Source organism: Lathamus discolor, chromosome 4 (genome assembly GCF_037157495.1).
Source record: "Lathamus discolor isolate bLatDis1 chromosome 4, bLatDis1.hap1, whole genome shotgun sequence".
Lineage (NCBI taxonomy): Eukaryota > Metazoa > Chordata > Aves > Psittaciformes > Psittacidae > Lathamus > Lathamus discolor.
This window is the reverse complement of record NC_088887.1, coordinates 59,243,865-59,259,491: the sequence shown is the minus strand read 5'-3', so window position 1 is coordinate 59,259,491 and position 15,627 is coordinate 59,243,865. Positions and strand designations below refer to the sequence as shown.

The window sequence follows — 15,627 nt, the reverse complement described above, 5'->3', positions numbered from 1 at the left end:
CACTATTGTGTCATCATCATCAGTGACAAAAATTACATGCTTCAGAAAATGGTACAAGAAACATGGAGTAATCCGTTCCCTGTGACTGTGTCATCCTACTCACGAATGTCAAACTATCTTAAACCCTGAAGCATGAAACTCTTTTACTCCTTCCACAAGGTTGGTTGGGTTTTTTTTGAAAGAACTGTTGTGATTTTGAAATTTTGGTCATAATAATGTCTAATCCTAGTTTTCATTCTCTTTCATATTCATCTTACAGCTCTTTGGATTTCCGTTTTTCCTGAATTAACAAATCTTTCTCCTGTCTAAATTACTAAATCATGCCTTTACTGAAATATTTCATACTGAACTGAAAGGTGGCTTATGACTGCCATAAAAACTTCCTAACTAAGTTCTCTGTATTCTCACTGTTATCCAAAGGAGCCATCCTACAAAAACATATCCAGTCTTGCGTAGGGGCAGGTAAACCCTGGCTGCCAAAGATGACACTAGCTACAGAATGGAAGGATATAAGATTAGAGTATCATCTGGTTTGTTATAGAAAAAACCCTTCCATTCACAATGATAAACAAGAACAGCAGCAGTTGGCAACCCCCCTCATGTTAATTTCAATCTCAGCAATATTTACATTTTGTTCTGAAATACAACTTGTGCTTCTGTGTACTTCAAAACAGATGCTGTGTCCAAAGAGTGGGTGAAGCGATGCTTACAAACATAATAGAGCTGTGCTTCATTTGTTCTAGTGCCCTGAGACAGACAGAACAGCACACTCCTGTGGTCTGAAGAGCACTGAAAATCTGGCCGTCCCAGATAGTAGCCCCACACTTGCTGATAGCTTTCTGTGCTGCTTGTCACACATAACAATATTTTCCTATGCTGCTGTCTAACATTAAACATAAAATTCACCCAAAGACATCTAATTCTGTGAGCTACCAGTAATTTTTATTACAACTTCAAGGAAACAAGAAGGAAAACCAGGGATTTAATTTTAGCATCTTTACAATGACGACAAAAGCACTGGCTATGTATACAGTATTATACATACCCATCAGTGCAAATCAAGATATAAACGACATTACGTTCACTATACAACAATAAAAAACAAACATGCACTGAAAAGCTGCAGGGAGGTATTTCTAAAAATGGTGGCTTTTTGACCTAGTATGCCAAAACACAGTTATGCACGACCAGTAACCCTGTATGAAAACTTATGATTCAGAGGTGAATGACTTCATATGCATTTAGATCATAGATATTTAGATGTCTGGTTAAGTATCACACACATACACAAGAAAAAGAGAAATAAACAAGAAATTGTATTGCATGGGCTCCTGCCTCTGGGTATAATCAAGTAAGTAATTTCTTTAGCCAAACACAGAACACAGACTATGCGTTATTATGATTAGTAATGATTAATTATGATCAATAAAACTGTAGTTGTCATACATGAGGAAATTAAACAGTAAATGGGCAAATGACAATACTCGCCTGTGGCAAAGACAACATTCTTTGACACCAGTCTATATTCCACGATGGAGAACTGAGGAAGCTCAATCCTCTCCACACCAGTGACTGCGTTATCTCCACCTCTCCAATAGAACTCTATGTCATCAGTTGTGTAGCCATCTGTGGGCAGAGCAGAATAGTTAGTCAGAAATAACAGCAGACTCAAAGGTAGCCTCAAAGACAATACAGGCAGTTTGTCATTTGAGACAATGAAAAGCATCAGAACAGCTGGAGTCCTGTGTGGTGTTTTGTTCTATTTTCTCCTGAAGAGCTGTGCTGTTACAGTCTGCTCAAGAATTTGAGGCAATATATTCTGGGTTGTTTTCTGTTTGGGTTTTTTTTTTTTGTAACACTCATAAAATTCACATAGATATTAATGGCCACAAGGAGACGGAAAATGCTACCCAAAACCTGCAAAGTTGCATGATTTTCATATGCATTTAGCACTGAAACCAAGTGTATATTTATGCTCATAATCACAAGAAGGTGGACTGTTCAATGAATGAAGACAAACATAATTGAGGCAGATCTCTTCCACTCACACTAAAGACTGTGAGTCGCACCATTTTCATTATTTTCTGTAGTGGAGGACTGTAGCTGAATATAGAATATATACTAGTATTTTCTGTATATGGCTTACAGTCCCCAGCCAGCAGCAGAAATGGAGCAGGAACTCTTGAAGCACAAGTATACATCTGAATATTTCAAACCTAGGACAAGACTTGGTGTTTAAGAGAATATGGTTCTGTTTGGAACACAATTGCAAATCATAAGTGGGGCAGATATGAAAGCCCAAGGGGAGTTCCTCTGTCAAGACCATCTGTGTGTAATAAAGCATACCAAAAGAAAATGGTATCACAGTGTTTTCTCTCTTGAAAATGAATCTGATTGAAATATGAACATTCATTCTCTTATGTTGAAGATAAGTATCCAGTCACTGTCATTGCCAAGTAGACTAGAGTAATAAATTACTTCATTCTGTCCTAAATCCATTTTTCTAGGATGTATCCATCCATCTAGAAATGGATGATGCCTTCTGTTTTTCAAAAAAGTCAAATAAACAAACAAGCAAAAAATCCAAAGGGTGATAATTACATGATTCACATAGTGCTTATAAATACCAGTATGAATAGTACACAGTTCTATAAAAGGAAAACTGCCCCGCATCTGAACTAGGTTTTACATGCATTTCCTTATGTACATACAGCTTTCTATTTCCAGAGTACAGTTCTGTTCATCTAATGGGTATCTTCTCAAGTCCATCATACAAGCTGCAGTCGTTGTGATTCTGAAATACAAACATCAAACAGAATTACTGTACAGCCAGTAATCCAGGTTTTGCTATTGTCATTTATTTTTCAAAGCGAGGACTCTCTGAAGAGTAACTTAAAAATATTTTAGGATCTGGTCCACAGTTTTACACTGAGCAGCAGCTTAATACAGCAGCAGTTACAGTGACTGCAATGAACAACTCACTGTGACTTACCCTTATGCAACCAGTCCCTTTGGGGTTCAATGGATGTATCCACATATGCAAGTATTACACAAACATTTGCTGAGATTAAAAAATATGACTATATACCAGAAAATGTGAAGCGAAAAAAGTCTGCTGCAAATGTCAAAATGATTAGAGCTGTATGAATAACTGATTCCTTGGGTTTGTGACAGCTCTAGAAAAAAAATGAATTGCTGAAAAAATGCTTTAGTCCAGCAGAACACTTTGTTTCTAAGTTGAGTATACTTCTCTAGTTTTCAGATTTAAAGAGGATTTTGTAATGAAGCACCGTATTGAATTTTAAATTTTCTCCCCAAATAACAATATATTTTTGCTTCTTTATCTGTAATGCAGGCAATTGAGCATACTAAGGATGAATTTGCATAACATTTCACTATTGATGCATCTGCATTTTCCATCAAGCTCTTGCATATCAGGGGTGTAAAAAATGTACATGTACAACCAAAATAGTTCTATTAGCAGCTTCACACAACATTGGCCCTTTTTTTTTATATGTATTAATGAACTTATATATCTGTACTAACGTCTTTTCAGTGTTTTGCTGAATCACAGCCTTCATCAAGAGTATGTACCTTATTATGCATCATTTTCTTTATAATGGCTTCATATATACTTCACAAATTATCTTCTGGGCCCGACTAGGTCCATTCCTTACTGATCTTTTTCTGATATAAACAAGAGATGGATCTTGTACACAGTTCCTAAACAAACAATATTCTGGTGACAAGGAGGAAATGCCTTAAATGTACCTCTAAAAGCTGGAACTATCAATATGAAAAGTTTTGACCATGTGTATTCTCTGTTTTGGAGCTTTCTCTTTAATCCCTTAACCAAGGTTTCATTTAAGATTCTGCAGCAGAATCCACATGAGCTAAGTTAATACAAGAGGGAGTGTGGTACCAGGATCTTTACTATTATGTTGTGTAACTAGCTTTAAATGCCAGCCATAAAGCACATATGCAATTACAAGTGATTAATTTGACAGAATTATAAAAAATTATGCGGCTGGCGAACTTGCATTCAACTAATAGTCTTATGACTTTTTAAGGAATGTATCTTTATTTTGGCCTGTTAGCATATCATCGTGGCTCTGTGTCACGGGTTCCAATACCAGAAACCACACATTCTTGCTCAAGTAAAATTCTAGACTACAGCATAATGTATGGTTTTCATTTCATAAATATGAACTAGAAAAGAAGTTACAGCTAGATATAGATAGAAACATATTTACCCCATTTACTCAAAGTAAGTTGAGTGCTCAGAGGTCCCTCCTGAATGAACATTCAAGCAACCAAATTTAACTTACACAAATGCTCACCGAAAGCAAACGCTAATTGCTCAGGCTTGTGTGCACTCCCAAGAAGAACAGGTTTATTTTTTTATGGGCTGGGATGCTGCCTGACACAGCAGGACTACAAGGTTTCAAGAACTCATCATCACAGCAGTGACAGAGAAACAATTATGAGACAGACAATGGTATAGTACAGAGATACACATACACTGTGGGTAAAAGCAATACACAAAAGAAATATTTTTACTTGCTTAAAATCCTTCTCTACTACTTTATTACCAGGCTGATTGCTTTGATTATATTGCTATATTATATAGGAACCCCACATGAGATGTGCTGGGAGGTGCTGCACAAACAACTGACAGAAGGATATTTTCTGTCCCCCAAAAGTTTACAATATAAATCAGTCTAAGCAATATAAATACTTTTTATGTGACTATGTCACAGGTTTCATGGCTAAGTTGATTCTCTTTTCATCTTGATACAGAAATATATTCATCCAAAAAAGAACAGAAGTAAGCGTGGTTTCCTTGTCCAGCCGTTTGTAACTAACCTTTTCATCTTGCAAATATCCATCACATTATATTTATGAGTGATAACTATGTAAGTCCTTTCAGACAACATACATATATTCCTCCACTCTGTTTATAACATTTAGCATTGTACTTCCTGAGAACAAGAGATCTATATATGGCAAACACACAAGCAGTCAGACTCTATTTTTGATCCCCAGTCTATGTCATTATTTCTTTTTTGGTCTACTATGAGAAAAAAAAGCTCTTGTATCATTGTATGCTTGTAAATTGCTCTGAACAAGGTGGAACAAACTCAGTGTCATGCCCAAAAAATATCCCCAGAAATGGGTTGAACTTCAAAAAGCTACTGTCCCATTCCCCCACTCTCTTAGAGAACACAGAGACACTGTGGCCTCAGGATCACTTTCACAACTGCTTTGCAACATGGATATTCCATAATCAGTTGCAACCCTCCAAAATTTCCACTATTATTCTCAGTGACCCTGTGTTTTGTGGCACATAAAACTCAGGTTCTTGTCTCAGCCCACAGCACGAATCAATGCCTACAGACTGCAACTTGAGGCCAGTGCCATCAGGATGCTCTGAAACCACAACACAAGACAGGCTAGCAGTAGAGCAACACAAAGCAGAAGTCAAGAGTTAAGGCTCAGATATTTACTTCCTTCTGGTCACAGTGTCCTATATTTTGCCAAGATTTAATTTTAGGCAGTTATCCTTCACTAAATAACTTAGCTGCATTACACCATGGATATCTGACCCTGGATGTTGCAAGCTTTCAGAAGAAAGGGAAGGATAGAAGTGAGCCACATATGAACCATTGGTGAAATCCCTACTAAACAAATAATATGACGTGAAATGCAGTCTGATTGTGGACATTTACATCGTGAAGAAGAGGAAAATAACTTACTTAAATACACTGTTTTATGGCACATAATCCTCACTTGAATGATTTCAAATGCTTTTAGAGTGGAACAGAAAGACTTCTATACATTATTATGATCACAAGAGTTCTAATCGCCATCACTATTACACTGCTTGTGGGGATGCTTGTTGAGATAATGGAAATGAAAAATGTTGCTTTTTTTTTTTTGGTCATTTAACTACCTTTGCAAAGAATTGTGAACCTGCAGTGTTCCATTCTGGGTCAACAGGATGAGAGATGAAAGCCTCCTTTTGCTAAACTTAGTTAATTATAGAGACAATATTTCCAAGAACATCCTAAACTTCTTTTAAGTTTCATAATAGACTGAGGCTAGTCTTATTTTGTCTAGAAATATTCATCCAATTATAGGTTATAATTGGATGATATGCAATAGGAACAGAGATAAAAGCCCAAGATACAGGTCAGGTCAGAAGTGCAACTGCTCATAAAAAACAAGAGCAGGTAAAATAATGATACTAGTCATATAATCCATCTGCACCACTTTTCAGATCTCATTCATATTTACACAAGGGATTCTTTATGCAGCACTACCTATGTGCAGCAATCTTGAGTATTATCTATACTTAAAAATACAAGAAACTTCCAGTGATGGAAATGGAAGTACCCATAATCATGGTCTTAACTGTGGCTGAATTCATTCAACCAGTGGCTTTTTCTTTATAGACTACAGGCACATCAAGAGACAACACAAGCACTGCCATTCAGTCTTAACACCTACACTTTGGACAAAATTTTCAGGTTTGCCTTTCTGCTTCCTATAGCCAGTGGGCTTTCCAGATACGGTGACTCTACATAGAGAGATAAAACCTGACTGGAGGCACTTTTGGAGAAATTAAGAAACATCCAGTGTGTCATCTATTTTCTGCAATCATCTTTCAGACTTACAGTGGAAGGTTACACAACACACTACCCAATGTTTGTAATAACCTTGTACCAGGAAGCAACTATCAACCATATGTAATGACAGTGATAAAATCTTCATCATGGAAGTACAGACCTGAGGCCGTAAAGCACTGTTCCATCTGGGTGAAGGCGAATCATTCGATTCTTCACGGTAACACCATGCACAAATGATTTCTTGTCATTTAAGAAATAAGTGTCGGGCACCCAGAGTTGATCTGCCACTCGGTTATCAAGAGTGAGGTTGAGAGGTATGCCAGCGTAAGCCAGCCTCTTATCTCTCCAGTACTGTTGAAAATACATAGTCAAAGTGTAATCCTAGTGGGGAAAAAAGAAAAGCACATCAGTCAATCATACTTGGTGTAACTAGAAGAATTGTGGTTTTTACTTGTTACTAGCTTATTTTGCTGTTGGTTTCATTTAAATTTTATTAAAAAAAAACCAAAAACACTAATGAAAATATCAAATATTCCCATCACTTCCTAAATAATTTTAACAATTCAGATATCACCTTGGTCTAAAGAAGCATTTCAAATCTTAAGAAATTCAGCTAGTACGGTATCTTTTGTCCTGCTCCTCATTTTCTTTCATGTGGTTCCCCTGACAACTACCCAAAATAACGATGTTTGTGGAATGATAAACGAGGTAATAGGTAAATACTGCCATCTTCCTCACTTTTAAAAATGATACATAAATGGAAAAATATGCAAAGTATTTTGAAGCAGTATGCAAATTTTTTGCTTGAAAAATAAGCTGCAAAGATGTTATTTATCATGTGCCTTTGTGTGAGACTGCATCTTGCAGTGACATAAAAATTTTCTCATCAACAGGCTACATCGGTACTTAGAAGAACAGCAAATCATAGTAAAATCCTACTAATGTCCAGGTTTGGTATTCATCATTTCATCAGTTTCATGGTGTCTGATATGAGCCGTGATCATGAACATAAAAACCTAAACATGGATACATAAAAACCTAAACAAGCATCCATTTTGGTGAAGAGGGCTTTAACCTAAGTTGCCAGAGGAAGGGAACCCCAATCCATCCCACCCCTCTCAGTTTGATGCCAGTGCCAGCAATAGATGCCAGGAGCCCAGAAAGGGATCAAAGGTCAGCAGGAGAGCATCTGATGACCAGCACAAAGAAATTCCAACCACTCCTGCCAGTAAGTCAGCTTCATTGAGGGCGCAACTTAAATGCCTCTACGCAAACACATGTAGCATGGGGAATAAACAAGAGGAGTTAAGAGATGTGCACACCCTTCAGGGCTATGGTCTTACTGACATAATGGAGATGTGGTGGGATGGATGCTGTTACTGGAGTGTTGAAATGGAAGGATACAGGCTCTTCAGGAAGGAAACGCGGAGGAGATGAGGAAGTGTTGCCTTTTATGTGAAAGCCCAGCTGGAATGCATGGAGCTCCACCTGGGGATGAATGACAAGCCAAGGGAGAGCTTATAGGTCAGGATTTATGAGACAGCAGGGACAGGTGACAATATAATTGAGGTCCACTACACGCCGCCTGACTAGGAAGACTGAGCAGATGAGGCCCTTCCGTAGACAGATAGAAGCAGCCTCACACTCACAAGCCCTGGTCCACATAAGAGACTTCAACCACCCCAGTATGTGTTGGAGTGACAAGACAGCAGGGCATAAGGAATCCAGGAGGTTCCTGGAACTCACTGATGATAACTTCCTTCTCCAAGTAACAGAGGAGCCAAAGAGGAAAGGGGCTGTGCTGGGCCTTGTTCTCATCAACAAGGAGTGGCTGGTGGGGAACATGAAGCTTAAGGGCAGCCTTGGCTGCAGTGACCATGGAATTGTGGAGTTCAAGATCATTAGGGCAGTGAATTGAGCACACAGCAAGCTCGTTACCCTATACTTCACAAGTGCAGACTTCGGCCTCTTGAGGCATCAGCTTGGTAAAGGACCATGGGATAAAGCCCTGCAGGGAAGATGGGCCCAAGAAAGCTTGTTAATATTCAACGATCACCTCTTCCAAGCTCAGGAGCATCCCAACAAAGAGGAAGTCAGGCAAAAACGCCAGGAGGCCTACAAGGAGCTCCTGGGCAAACTCCAGCATAAGAAGGAAGCCTATGGAGAGTGGAAGCAAGGATAGGGAGGAATACAGAGAAATTGTCTGAGAAGCCAGTGGTCAGGTTGGGAAAACTAAACCCTGATAGAAGTAAATCCAGCCAGAGATGTCGAGGGCAACAAGAACAGCTTCTGTAGATATATCCATGATAAAAAGAAGACTAGGGAAAATGTGGGTTCTCTCTGTCAAGAAACAGGAAACCTATTTACCCAGGAGGTGATTCTGTCCCTCTACTCTGGTCTCTTGAGACAACACCTGCAGTACTGCATTCAGCTCTGGGGCCCCCAACACAAGATGGACCTGCTCGTATGAGTCCAGGGGAGCGACACAAAAGTGATCAGGGGGCTAGAGCACCTCTCCTATGAATACAGGCTGAGAGAGCCTGGCTTGTTCAGCCTGGAGAAGAAAAGGCTCATGGGAAGCCTCAGAGCAACCTTCCAGTACCTAAAGTGATAGAAAGCTGAAGTGGAACTTTTTAAAAGGGCATGTAGGGATAGGACAATGAGGAATTACTTTAAAGTGAAAAAGGATAGATTTATATTAGATAGAAGGATTAAGTTGTTTACTGTGAGGGTGGAGAGACCCTGGCACAGGTTGCCCAGAGAAGCTGTGGCTGCCCCACCCCTGGCAGTGCTCAAGGCGAGGTTGGATGGGGCTTGGAGCAACCTGGTCTAGTGGAAGGTGTCCCTGCTCATGGCAGAGGTTTGGAACTAGATCTTTGATGTACCTTCCAACCCAAACAATTCTATGATTTTAAAATTCTTTATTTCATTTTATAATTTGCTAACCTTACTTAGTCATTTCAGAACAGTTCAACTCATTAGTGGTAAGGAAGCATTACACACAAGAGGGTGGTTTAGATTGGATATTAGGAAAACTTTCTTTGCAGAGAGGGTGATCAGGTATTGGAACAGGCTGGCCAGGGAAGTGGTGGCATCGCAGTCCCTGGAAGTGTTCAGAAAATGTGTAGATGAGGCCCCTAGTGACATGGTTTAGTGGTGGTCCTGGCAGTCTTGGGGTAAAGGTTGGACTTGATGATCTCAGAGGTCTTTTCCAACGTACCTGATTCTACGATTCTATGTTGTAAGAATGCTATATTGAAACACTCTGAAAATCTTAGACACAAGGTCTCATTCATTAGCTTCATGGTACTATAAAAACTAATATTTTAAAGTTCGGTGTCAGCTAAACTGAAAACAATACCACATTAAATAATAATAAAATTTCCAGTTTAGAAATGAAAAACCTTTGTCTTTTCTTTCCTTCATAACTTTCCAAGTGCAGATGAGCATTTCAGCTTTAAGAACCCTATTTTTATGCATGACATAAAAAGTGAACATCTGAAAATAATTCTGTCTTATATCTGGAAATGCATGTTTATAATTAAAGAAAATACTGAGTTTAGATCTGATAGTACTGCCATATTTACCAATGGAAAAAATGAGACTAACTTCAGGCCATTAAAACTCTGATTTTCAAATTACAGAAGTGCTCTAAATGCTAAAACTCTTTGCAAAATGTTGAGAAATTTATATGATCTCCAAACACATTTAAATATTTAGCAGCAGGTGTGCAAGCTACAGGATACCTGCATTTACATCTGTTTCTACAAGCTGGTAATGCAAAGGCCCTCAGGCTTGCTGCTTGTTTGGGAAAAGGATGCTCAGGCTTTCTAAAGGCGGCTGTTGGGAATGGTCCATCTTTGTAATGGGCTTCACGTGGAGCCAACCCAATTTCAGCCCTACAGCCTTTCCTTGAATTCAAATGGAACCTGAGCATGCCTTTCATACTCACAGCCTTTGCATTTTTTGTTCAGAGATTCATTCTCATTAGTGAAGGAGCTGCTATAGCTTTAAGAAATTAAATTTAATTGCTTAGAAAAATAAATCATTGTAGATATCAAGGACAAGCTGTTCTCATTTTAGGAAACTAATAGGAGACCTCTGAAAACAAAAGGGCCCAGTGATGGGAGAAAGGAGCGCATGTGGAACTGCCTGGAAGGAAGCTCATTCCTCAAAACTCAAATTCGACATGACTGCTCAGGAGAACATGCTCCGACCTTTTTGTCAGCAGCTTTCTTTGGTGGGACTAATGGTCCCTGTTCAACAGTGAACGAGGTGCATGCTACACTGGGTGCACTTCCCTCACTCACATTAGCACGTCAAGAAGACCAGATCTTTCCTTATGTTCTCTACTATCAATATGTTAACACTCATGCATTAGAATGAATATCCTCTGCCAGCTGTTTCACCTTAATTAAAGCTTGTTTCTATTAATGTTCAGAATTTGCTATATGCTTGGCTTCTATAATGTTTTGCGCATCAGCATCAAGAACTAGGGCTTATAGAAGCTGTGGACACAAGAGCAGTACACCAAAAGCTCACCCTGTGTAAATGTATAGTATTGCCCAAAATAATGCTAAACAGAAATAAAGAAACAGGGTGGCATTACGCAGCTTTGAAAGAAGTGAACCAGCTGGCACCAAAATGTAAGAGAAGTGGTACATTTGAACAGAAGAGAGTTTGAGCTTTTTTTTTTTGGCTTGAGATAAAATATATGTTAACAGCTAACAAATGAAGAAATTAGCTAAGTAAATCATATGTAACAAAACAAGTAGTATTAGTTTGTAGTTTTATTTTTAAATAATGAAATTTACTACTACAGAGAACACCAGAGAAAAGGTTTACGAATTACACATAGAAACAGCAACATCCAGCCAACATCAAAAACTTTCAGTGTCTTGACTGAAACATGAACTTCCAAAATGTATCTTCGAAGGTATAAATTTCATTAGTGCTTTCACAATTAACTTTCACTTCTTATTTCATCTTACCTTTAAATCAGAATCTCCTGTCTATATGTCTGCTAATGTATGACTACATTTGCATCTATTGAAAGCGATGATACCCAGAACAGTTTTGGGTTTGTTTTTTTTTAAAGTATATTATTGCATGTGAGCTATCATCTCATTCACACTTCTTTGCTTGGTATCTACTAAGCAAAATTTTCAAGCAGCATCTTCTGCAATAGCAATATACTAACTACCCAGGTATACTCTGCACTTTGAATAACAGACATGGCAGAAATAGAATGCCTGAGAAAACATGTGTGCTACCACACACCTTGAAGGATCACTGTACATTTGTGTTCTGCCAGCCTCACCCACTCTGAAGATGATGGGATAGGAAGAATTAATATGAACCATGATTACTCACCGCTTTTTCAAATCACCTCAAAGCAAAAAGCAGAAACAAACTTGTATTGGAACTTTACTGAAACTGCTTGGTTCTGCAAGGAGCAATAAAATCATAGAACAGAATCACAGAATAGTTAGGATTGGAAAGGACCTCAAGATCCTCAAGTTCCAACCCCCCTGCCATGGGCAGGAGCACCTCACACTAAACCATCTCACCCAAGGCTCTGTCCAACCTGGCCTTGAACACTGCCTGGGATGGAGCATTCACAACTTCCCTGGGCAACCCCTTCCAGTGCCTCACCACCCTAACAGGAAAGAATTTCTTCCTTATATCCAATCTAAACTTCCCCTGTTTAAGTTTTAGCCCGTTACCCCTTGTCCTGTCGCTACTGTCCCTAATGAAGAACCCCTCCCCAGCATCCCTATAGGCCCCCTTCAGGTACTGGAAGGCTGCTATGAGGTCTCCAAGCATCCTTCTCTTCTCCAGGCTGAACAGCCCCAACTTTCTCAGCCTGTCTTCATATAGGAGGTGCTCCAGTCCCCTGATCATCCTCGTGGCCCTCCTCTGGACTTGTTCCAACAGTTCCTTGTCCTTTTTATGTTGAGGACACCAGAACTGCACACAGTACTCCAGGTGAGGTCTCACAAGAGCAGAGTAGAGGGGCAGGATCGCCTCCTTCGACCTGCTGGTCACACTCCTTTTGATGCAGCCCAGGATACGGTTGGCTTTCTGGGCTGCAAGCGTACACTAAAGCCGGCTCATGTTCATTTTCTCATTCACCAGCACCCCCAAGTCCTTCTCCACAGGGCTGCTCTGAAAAATGAGAAGGAAAGACTAGGTCCTTAGGGTGACTCTACCAAAGTCACTGCCAGCAGAAACTAAGTTTATTAAAACCCATAAGAGTGTCAGTTCTCAGTCTTTGATTAGCTAATTTGCTAGGCTTTGTACCCGTAAAGGAAGTTTTTGCCTTTTCTATACTCTAGAGAAAAAAATCAGAAATGGTGTGAGTGGACAGGAAAAATGCACTAGCAGTTTGTCAGGTAAAATGAGAAAATGGACTTTTATCCCTAGGTAAGTAGTCTACAAAGTTTTTTAAGTGCCACCTTCCTCCGAGGGAGCCTGTGGCGACTAGCTCTGATACAGAGGTGAAGAGGCCTGATGTCTAAAGCTAGAAGAGATTAATCCCACTACAACTACTGTATTAGGGTGCTATTATATGTCAAAGATGACACAGAACTGCCAGCTTTTGGAAATACTATTGCACAGAGCAGTGGAAAATTTTCTTAGCACCAGAGACCTCCATAAATCATATATTTCCCCATACACCACCATGCCACATTTAGGGTCCTCCATTCCCCTCTCCACTTCTTACTGAAATAGATGCTTCAGGTAAAGCATAGTAACAAAATCACTCAAAATCTTGACAGAAAGACAAACACAGTGCTTCTGAAGAACAGGAGACATGTCCTCAAAATGGGAAAAGCTAGACTATACAGACAATGTGAGCTTTCTTTTGTGTACTCAAGAGACCATAGAGCACCATACAAGGATAAAAAACAGTGACAAGCATCCTTAAGTATCACTGCAACTACACCAGTAGTGGAAGGAAAGGCACACAGAAAGGTGTGATAGCGTTTTTTCAACACAATTTCCCCTGAGGAAATTGATTAAAAAAAAAAAAAAAAGAAAAAAAGTCAAATAGTAGACAATATTTGGGAATTAATTTAGATAAAACAGTAAAGAGGCTGATATCACACCAAATAAAGTGTTCCACTTGAGGGTGTTGGTTGATGAGAAGCTCAACATGACCTGATAATCTGTACTTGCACCCCAGAAAGCCAACTATATCCTGAGCTGCATCAAAACTTGACTCCATCACTAGGCATATCAAGGATGAGGGGGTCATTAAGAACAGCCAACATGGTTTTATGAGGGGGAAGTCATGTATGACCAACCTTATAGCCTTCTATGAGGAAGTGACTAGGTGGAGGGATGATGGTAGAGCGGTAGATGTGGTTTTTCTTGATTTCAGTAAGGCATTTGATACTGTCTCCCACAGCATCCTCATAGATAAGCTGAGGAAGTGTGGGCTTGACGATCAAGTAGTGAGGTGGATCGAGAACTGGTTGAAAGGAAGAAGGCAGAGAGTTGTGGTCAATGGCGCAGAATCTAGCTGGAGGTCTGTGACTAGTGGAGTTCCTCAGGGGTCGGTGCTGGGACCGGTGCTGTTTAATATTTTCATCAATGACCTGGATGAGGGAACTGAGTGCACCCTCAGCAAGTTTGCTGATGACACAAAACTGGGAGGAGTGGCTGGCACACCAGAGGACTGTGCTGCCATTCAGCGAGACCTGGACAGGCTGGAGAGTTGGGCGGGGAGAAACTTGATGAAATTTAACAAGGGCAAGTGTAGAGTCTTGCATCTGGGGAAGAACAACCCCATGTACCAGTACAGGTTGGGGGTTGACCTGCTGGAAAGTAGTGAAGGGGAAAGGGACCTGGGGGTCCTGGTGGATAGGAGGATGACCATGAGCCAGCAATGTGCTCTTGCGGCCAAGAAGGCAAATGGCATCTTAGGGTGCATTAGAAAGGGAGTGGTTAGTAGGTCAAGAGAGGTTCTCCTCCCCCTCTACTCAGCCTTGGTGAGGCCGCATCTGGAATATTGCGTCCAGTTCTGGGCCCCTCTGTTCAAGAAGGACAGGGAATTGCTTGAAGGAGTCCAGCGCAGAGCCACAAAGATGATTAAGGGAGTGGAACATCTCCCTTATGAGGAGAGGCTGAGGGAGCTGGGTCTCTTTAGCTTGCAAAAGAGGAGACTGAGGGGTGACCTCATCAATGTTTACAAATATGTGAAGGGTAGGTGTCAGGATGATGGAGCTAGGCTTTTTTCAGTGATATCCAGTGATAGGACAAGGGGCAATGGGTATAAACTAGAACATAGGAAGTTCCACGTTAACATCAGGAAGAACTTCTTTACTGTAAGAGTGACAGAGCACTGGAACAGGCTGCCCAGGGGGGTTGTGGAGTCTCCTACACTGGAGATATTCAAGGCCCGCCTGGACAAGTTCCTGTGTGATGTACTGTAGGTTACCCTGCTCTTGCAGGGGGGTTGGACTAGATGATCTTTTTAGGTCCCTTCCAACCCTTGGGATTCTGTGATTCTGTGATTCTGTGATTCTGTGAAAACAAGTGTGACCAGCAGGTCAGAGGAGGCGATTCTGCCCCTCTACTCTGCTCTCATGAGACCACCTGAAGTGCTGCTTCTAGCTTTGCGGCCCCCAATAGAAGAAAGAAAATAGACATCTTGGAGTGAGTCCAGAGGAGGGCCAGGAAGATGATCAGGAGGTTGGAGCACCTCTCCTACGAAGACCGGCTGAGATAGTTGGGCTTATTCAGCCTGGAGAAGAAAAGGCTCATGGGAGATCTGATAGCAGCCTTCCAGTACCTAAGGGAGCCTACAAGAAAGCTGGAGAGTGACTTTTTCACAAGGGCATGTAGTGACAGGACAAGGGGAATGGCTTTAAACTGGAAAACGGGAGATATAGATTACATACAAGGAAAACGTTCTTTACTATGAAGGTGGTGAGGCACTGGCACAGGTTGCCCAGAGAAGCTGTGGCTGTCCCATCCCTGGCAGTGTTCA

At 40.5% G+C, this 15,627-nt stretch overlaps 1 protein-coding gene across 3 annotated transcripts in view; it reads right to left on the bottom strand.

The window, feature by feature from the left end:
• The window catches only part of GABRB3 (gamma-aminobutyric acid type A receptor subunit beta3), a 203,686-nt gene that overhangs the window by 23,427 nt on the left and 164,632 nt on the right, over positions 1-15,627 (bottom strand). For all 3 annotated transcript variants that reach the window (XM_065677622.1, XM_065677625.1, XM_065677624.1), the window contains 3 exons: positions 6,790-7,010; positions 2,712-2,794; positions 1,489-1,626 (listed from right to left, as the gene is read on the bottom strand). In XM_065677622.1, the coding sequence (XP_065533694.1) occupies positions 1,489-1,626; positions 2,712-2,794; positions 6,790-7,010 (442 nt within the window). The remainder of the gene's footprint in view (positions 1-1,488; positions 1,627-2,711; positions 2,795-6,789; positions 7,011-15,627) is intronic.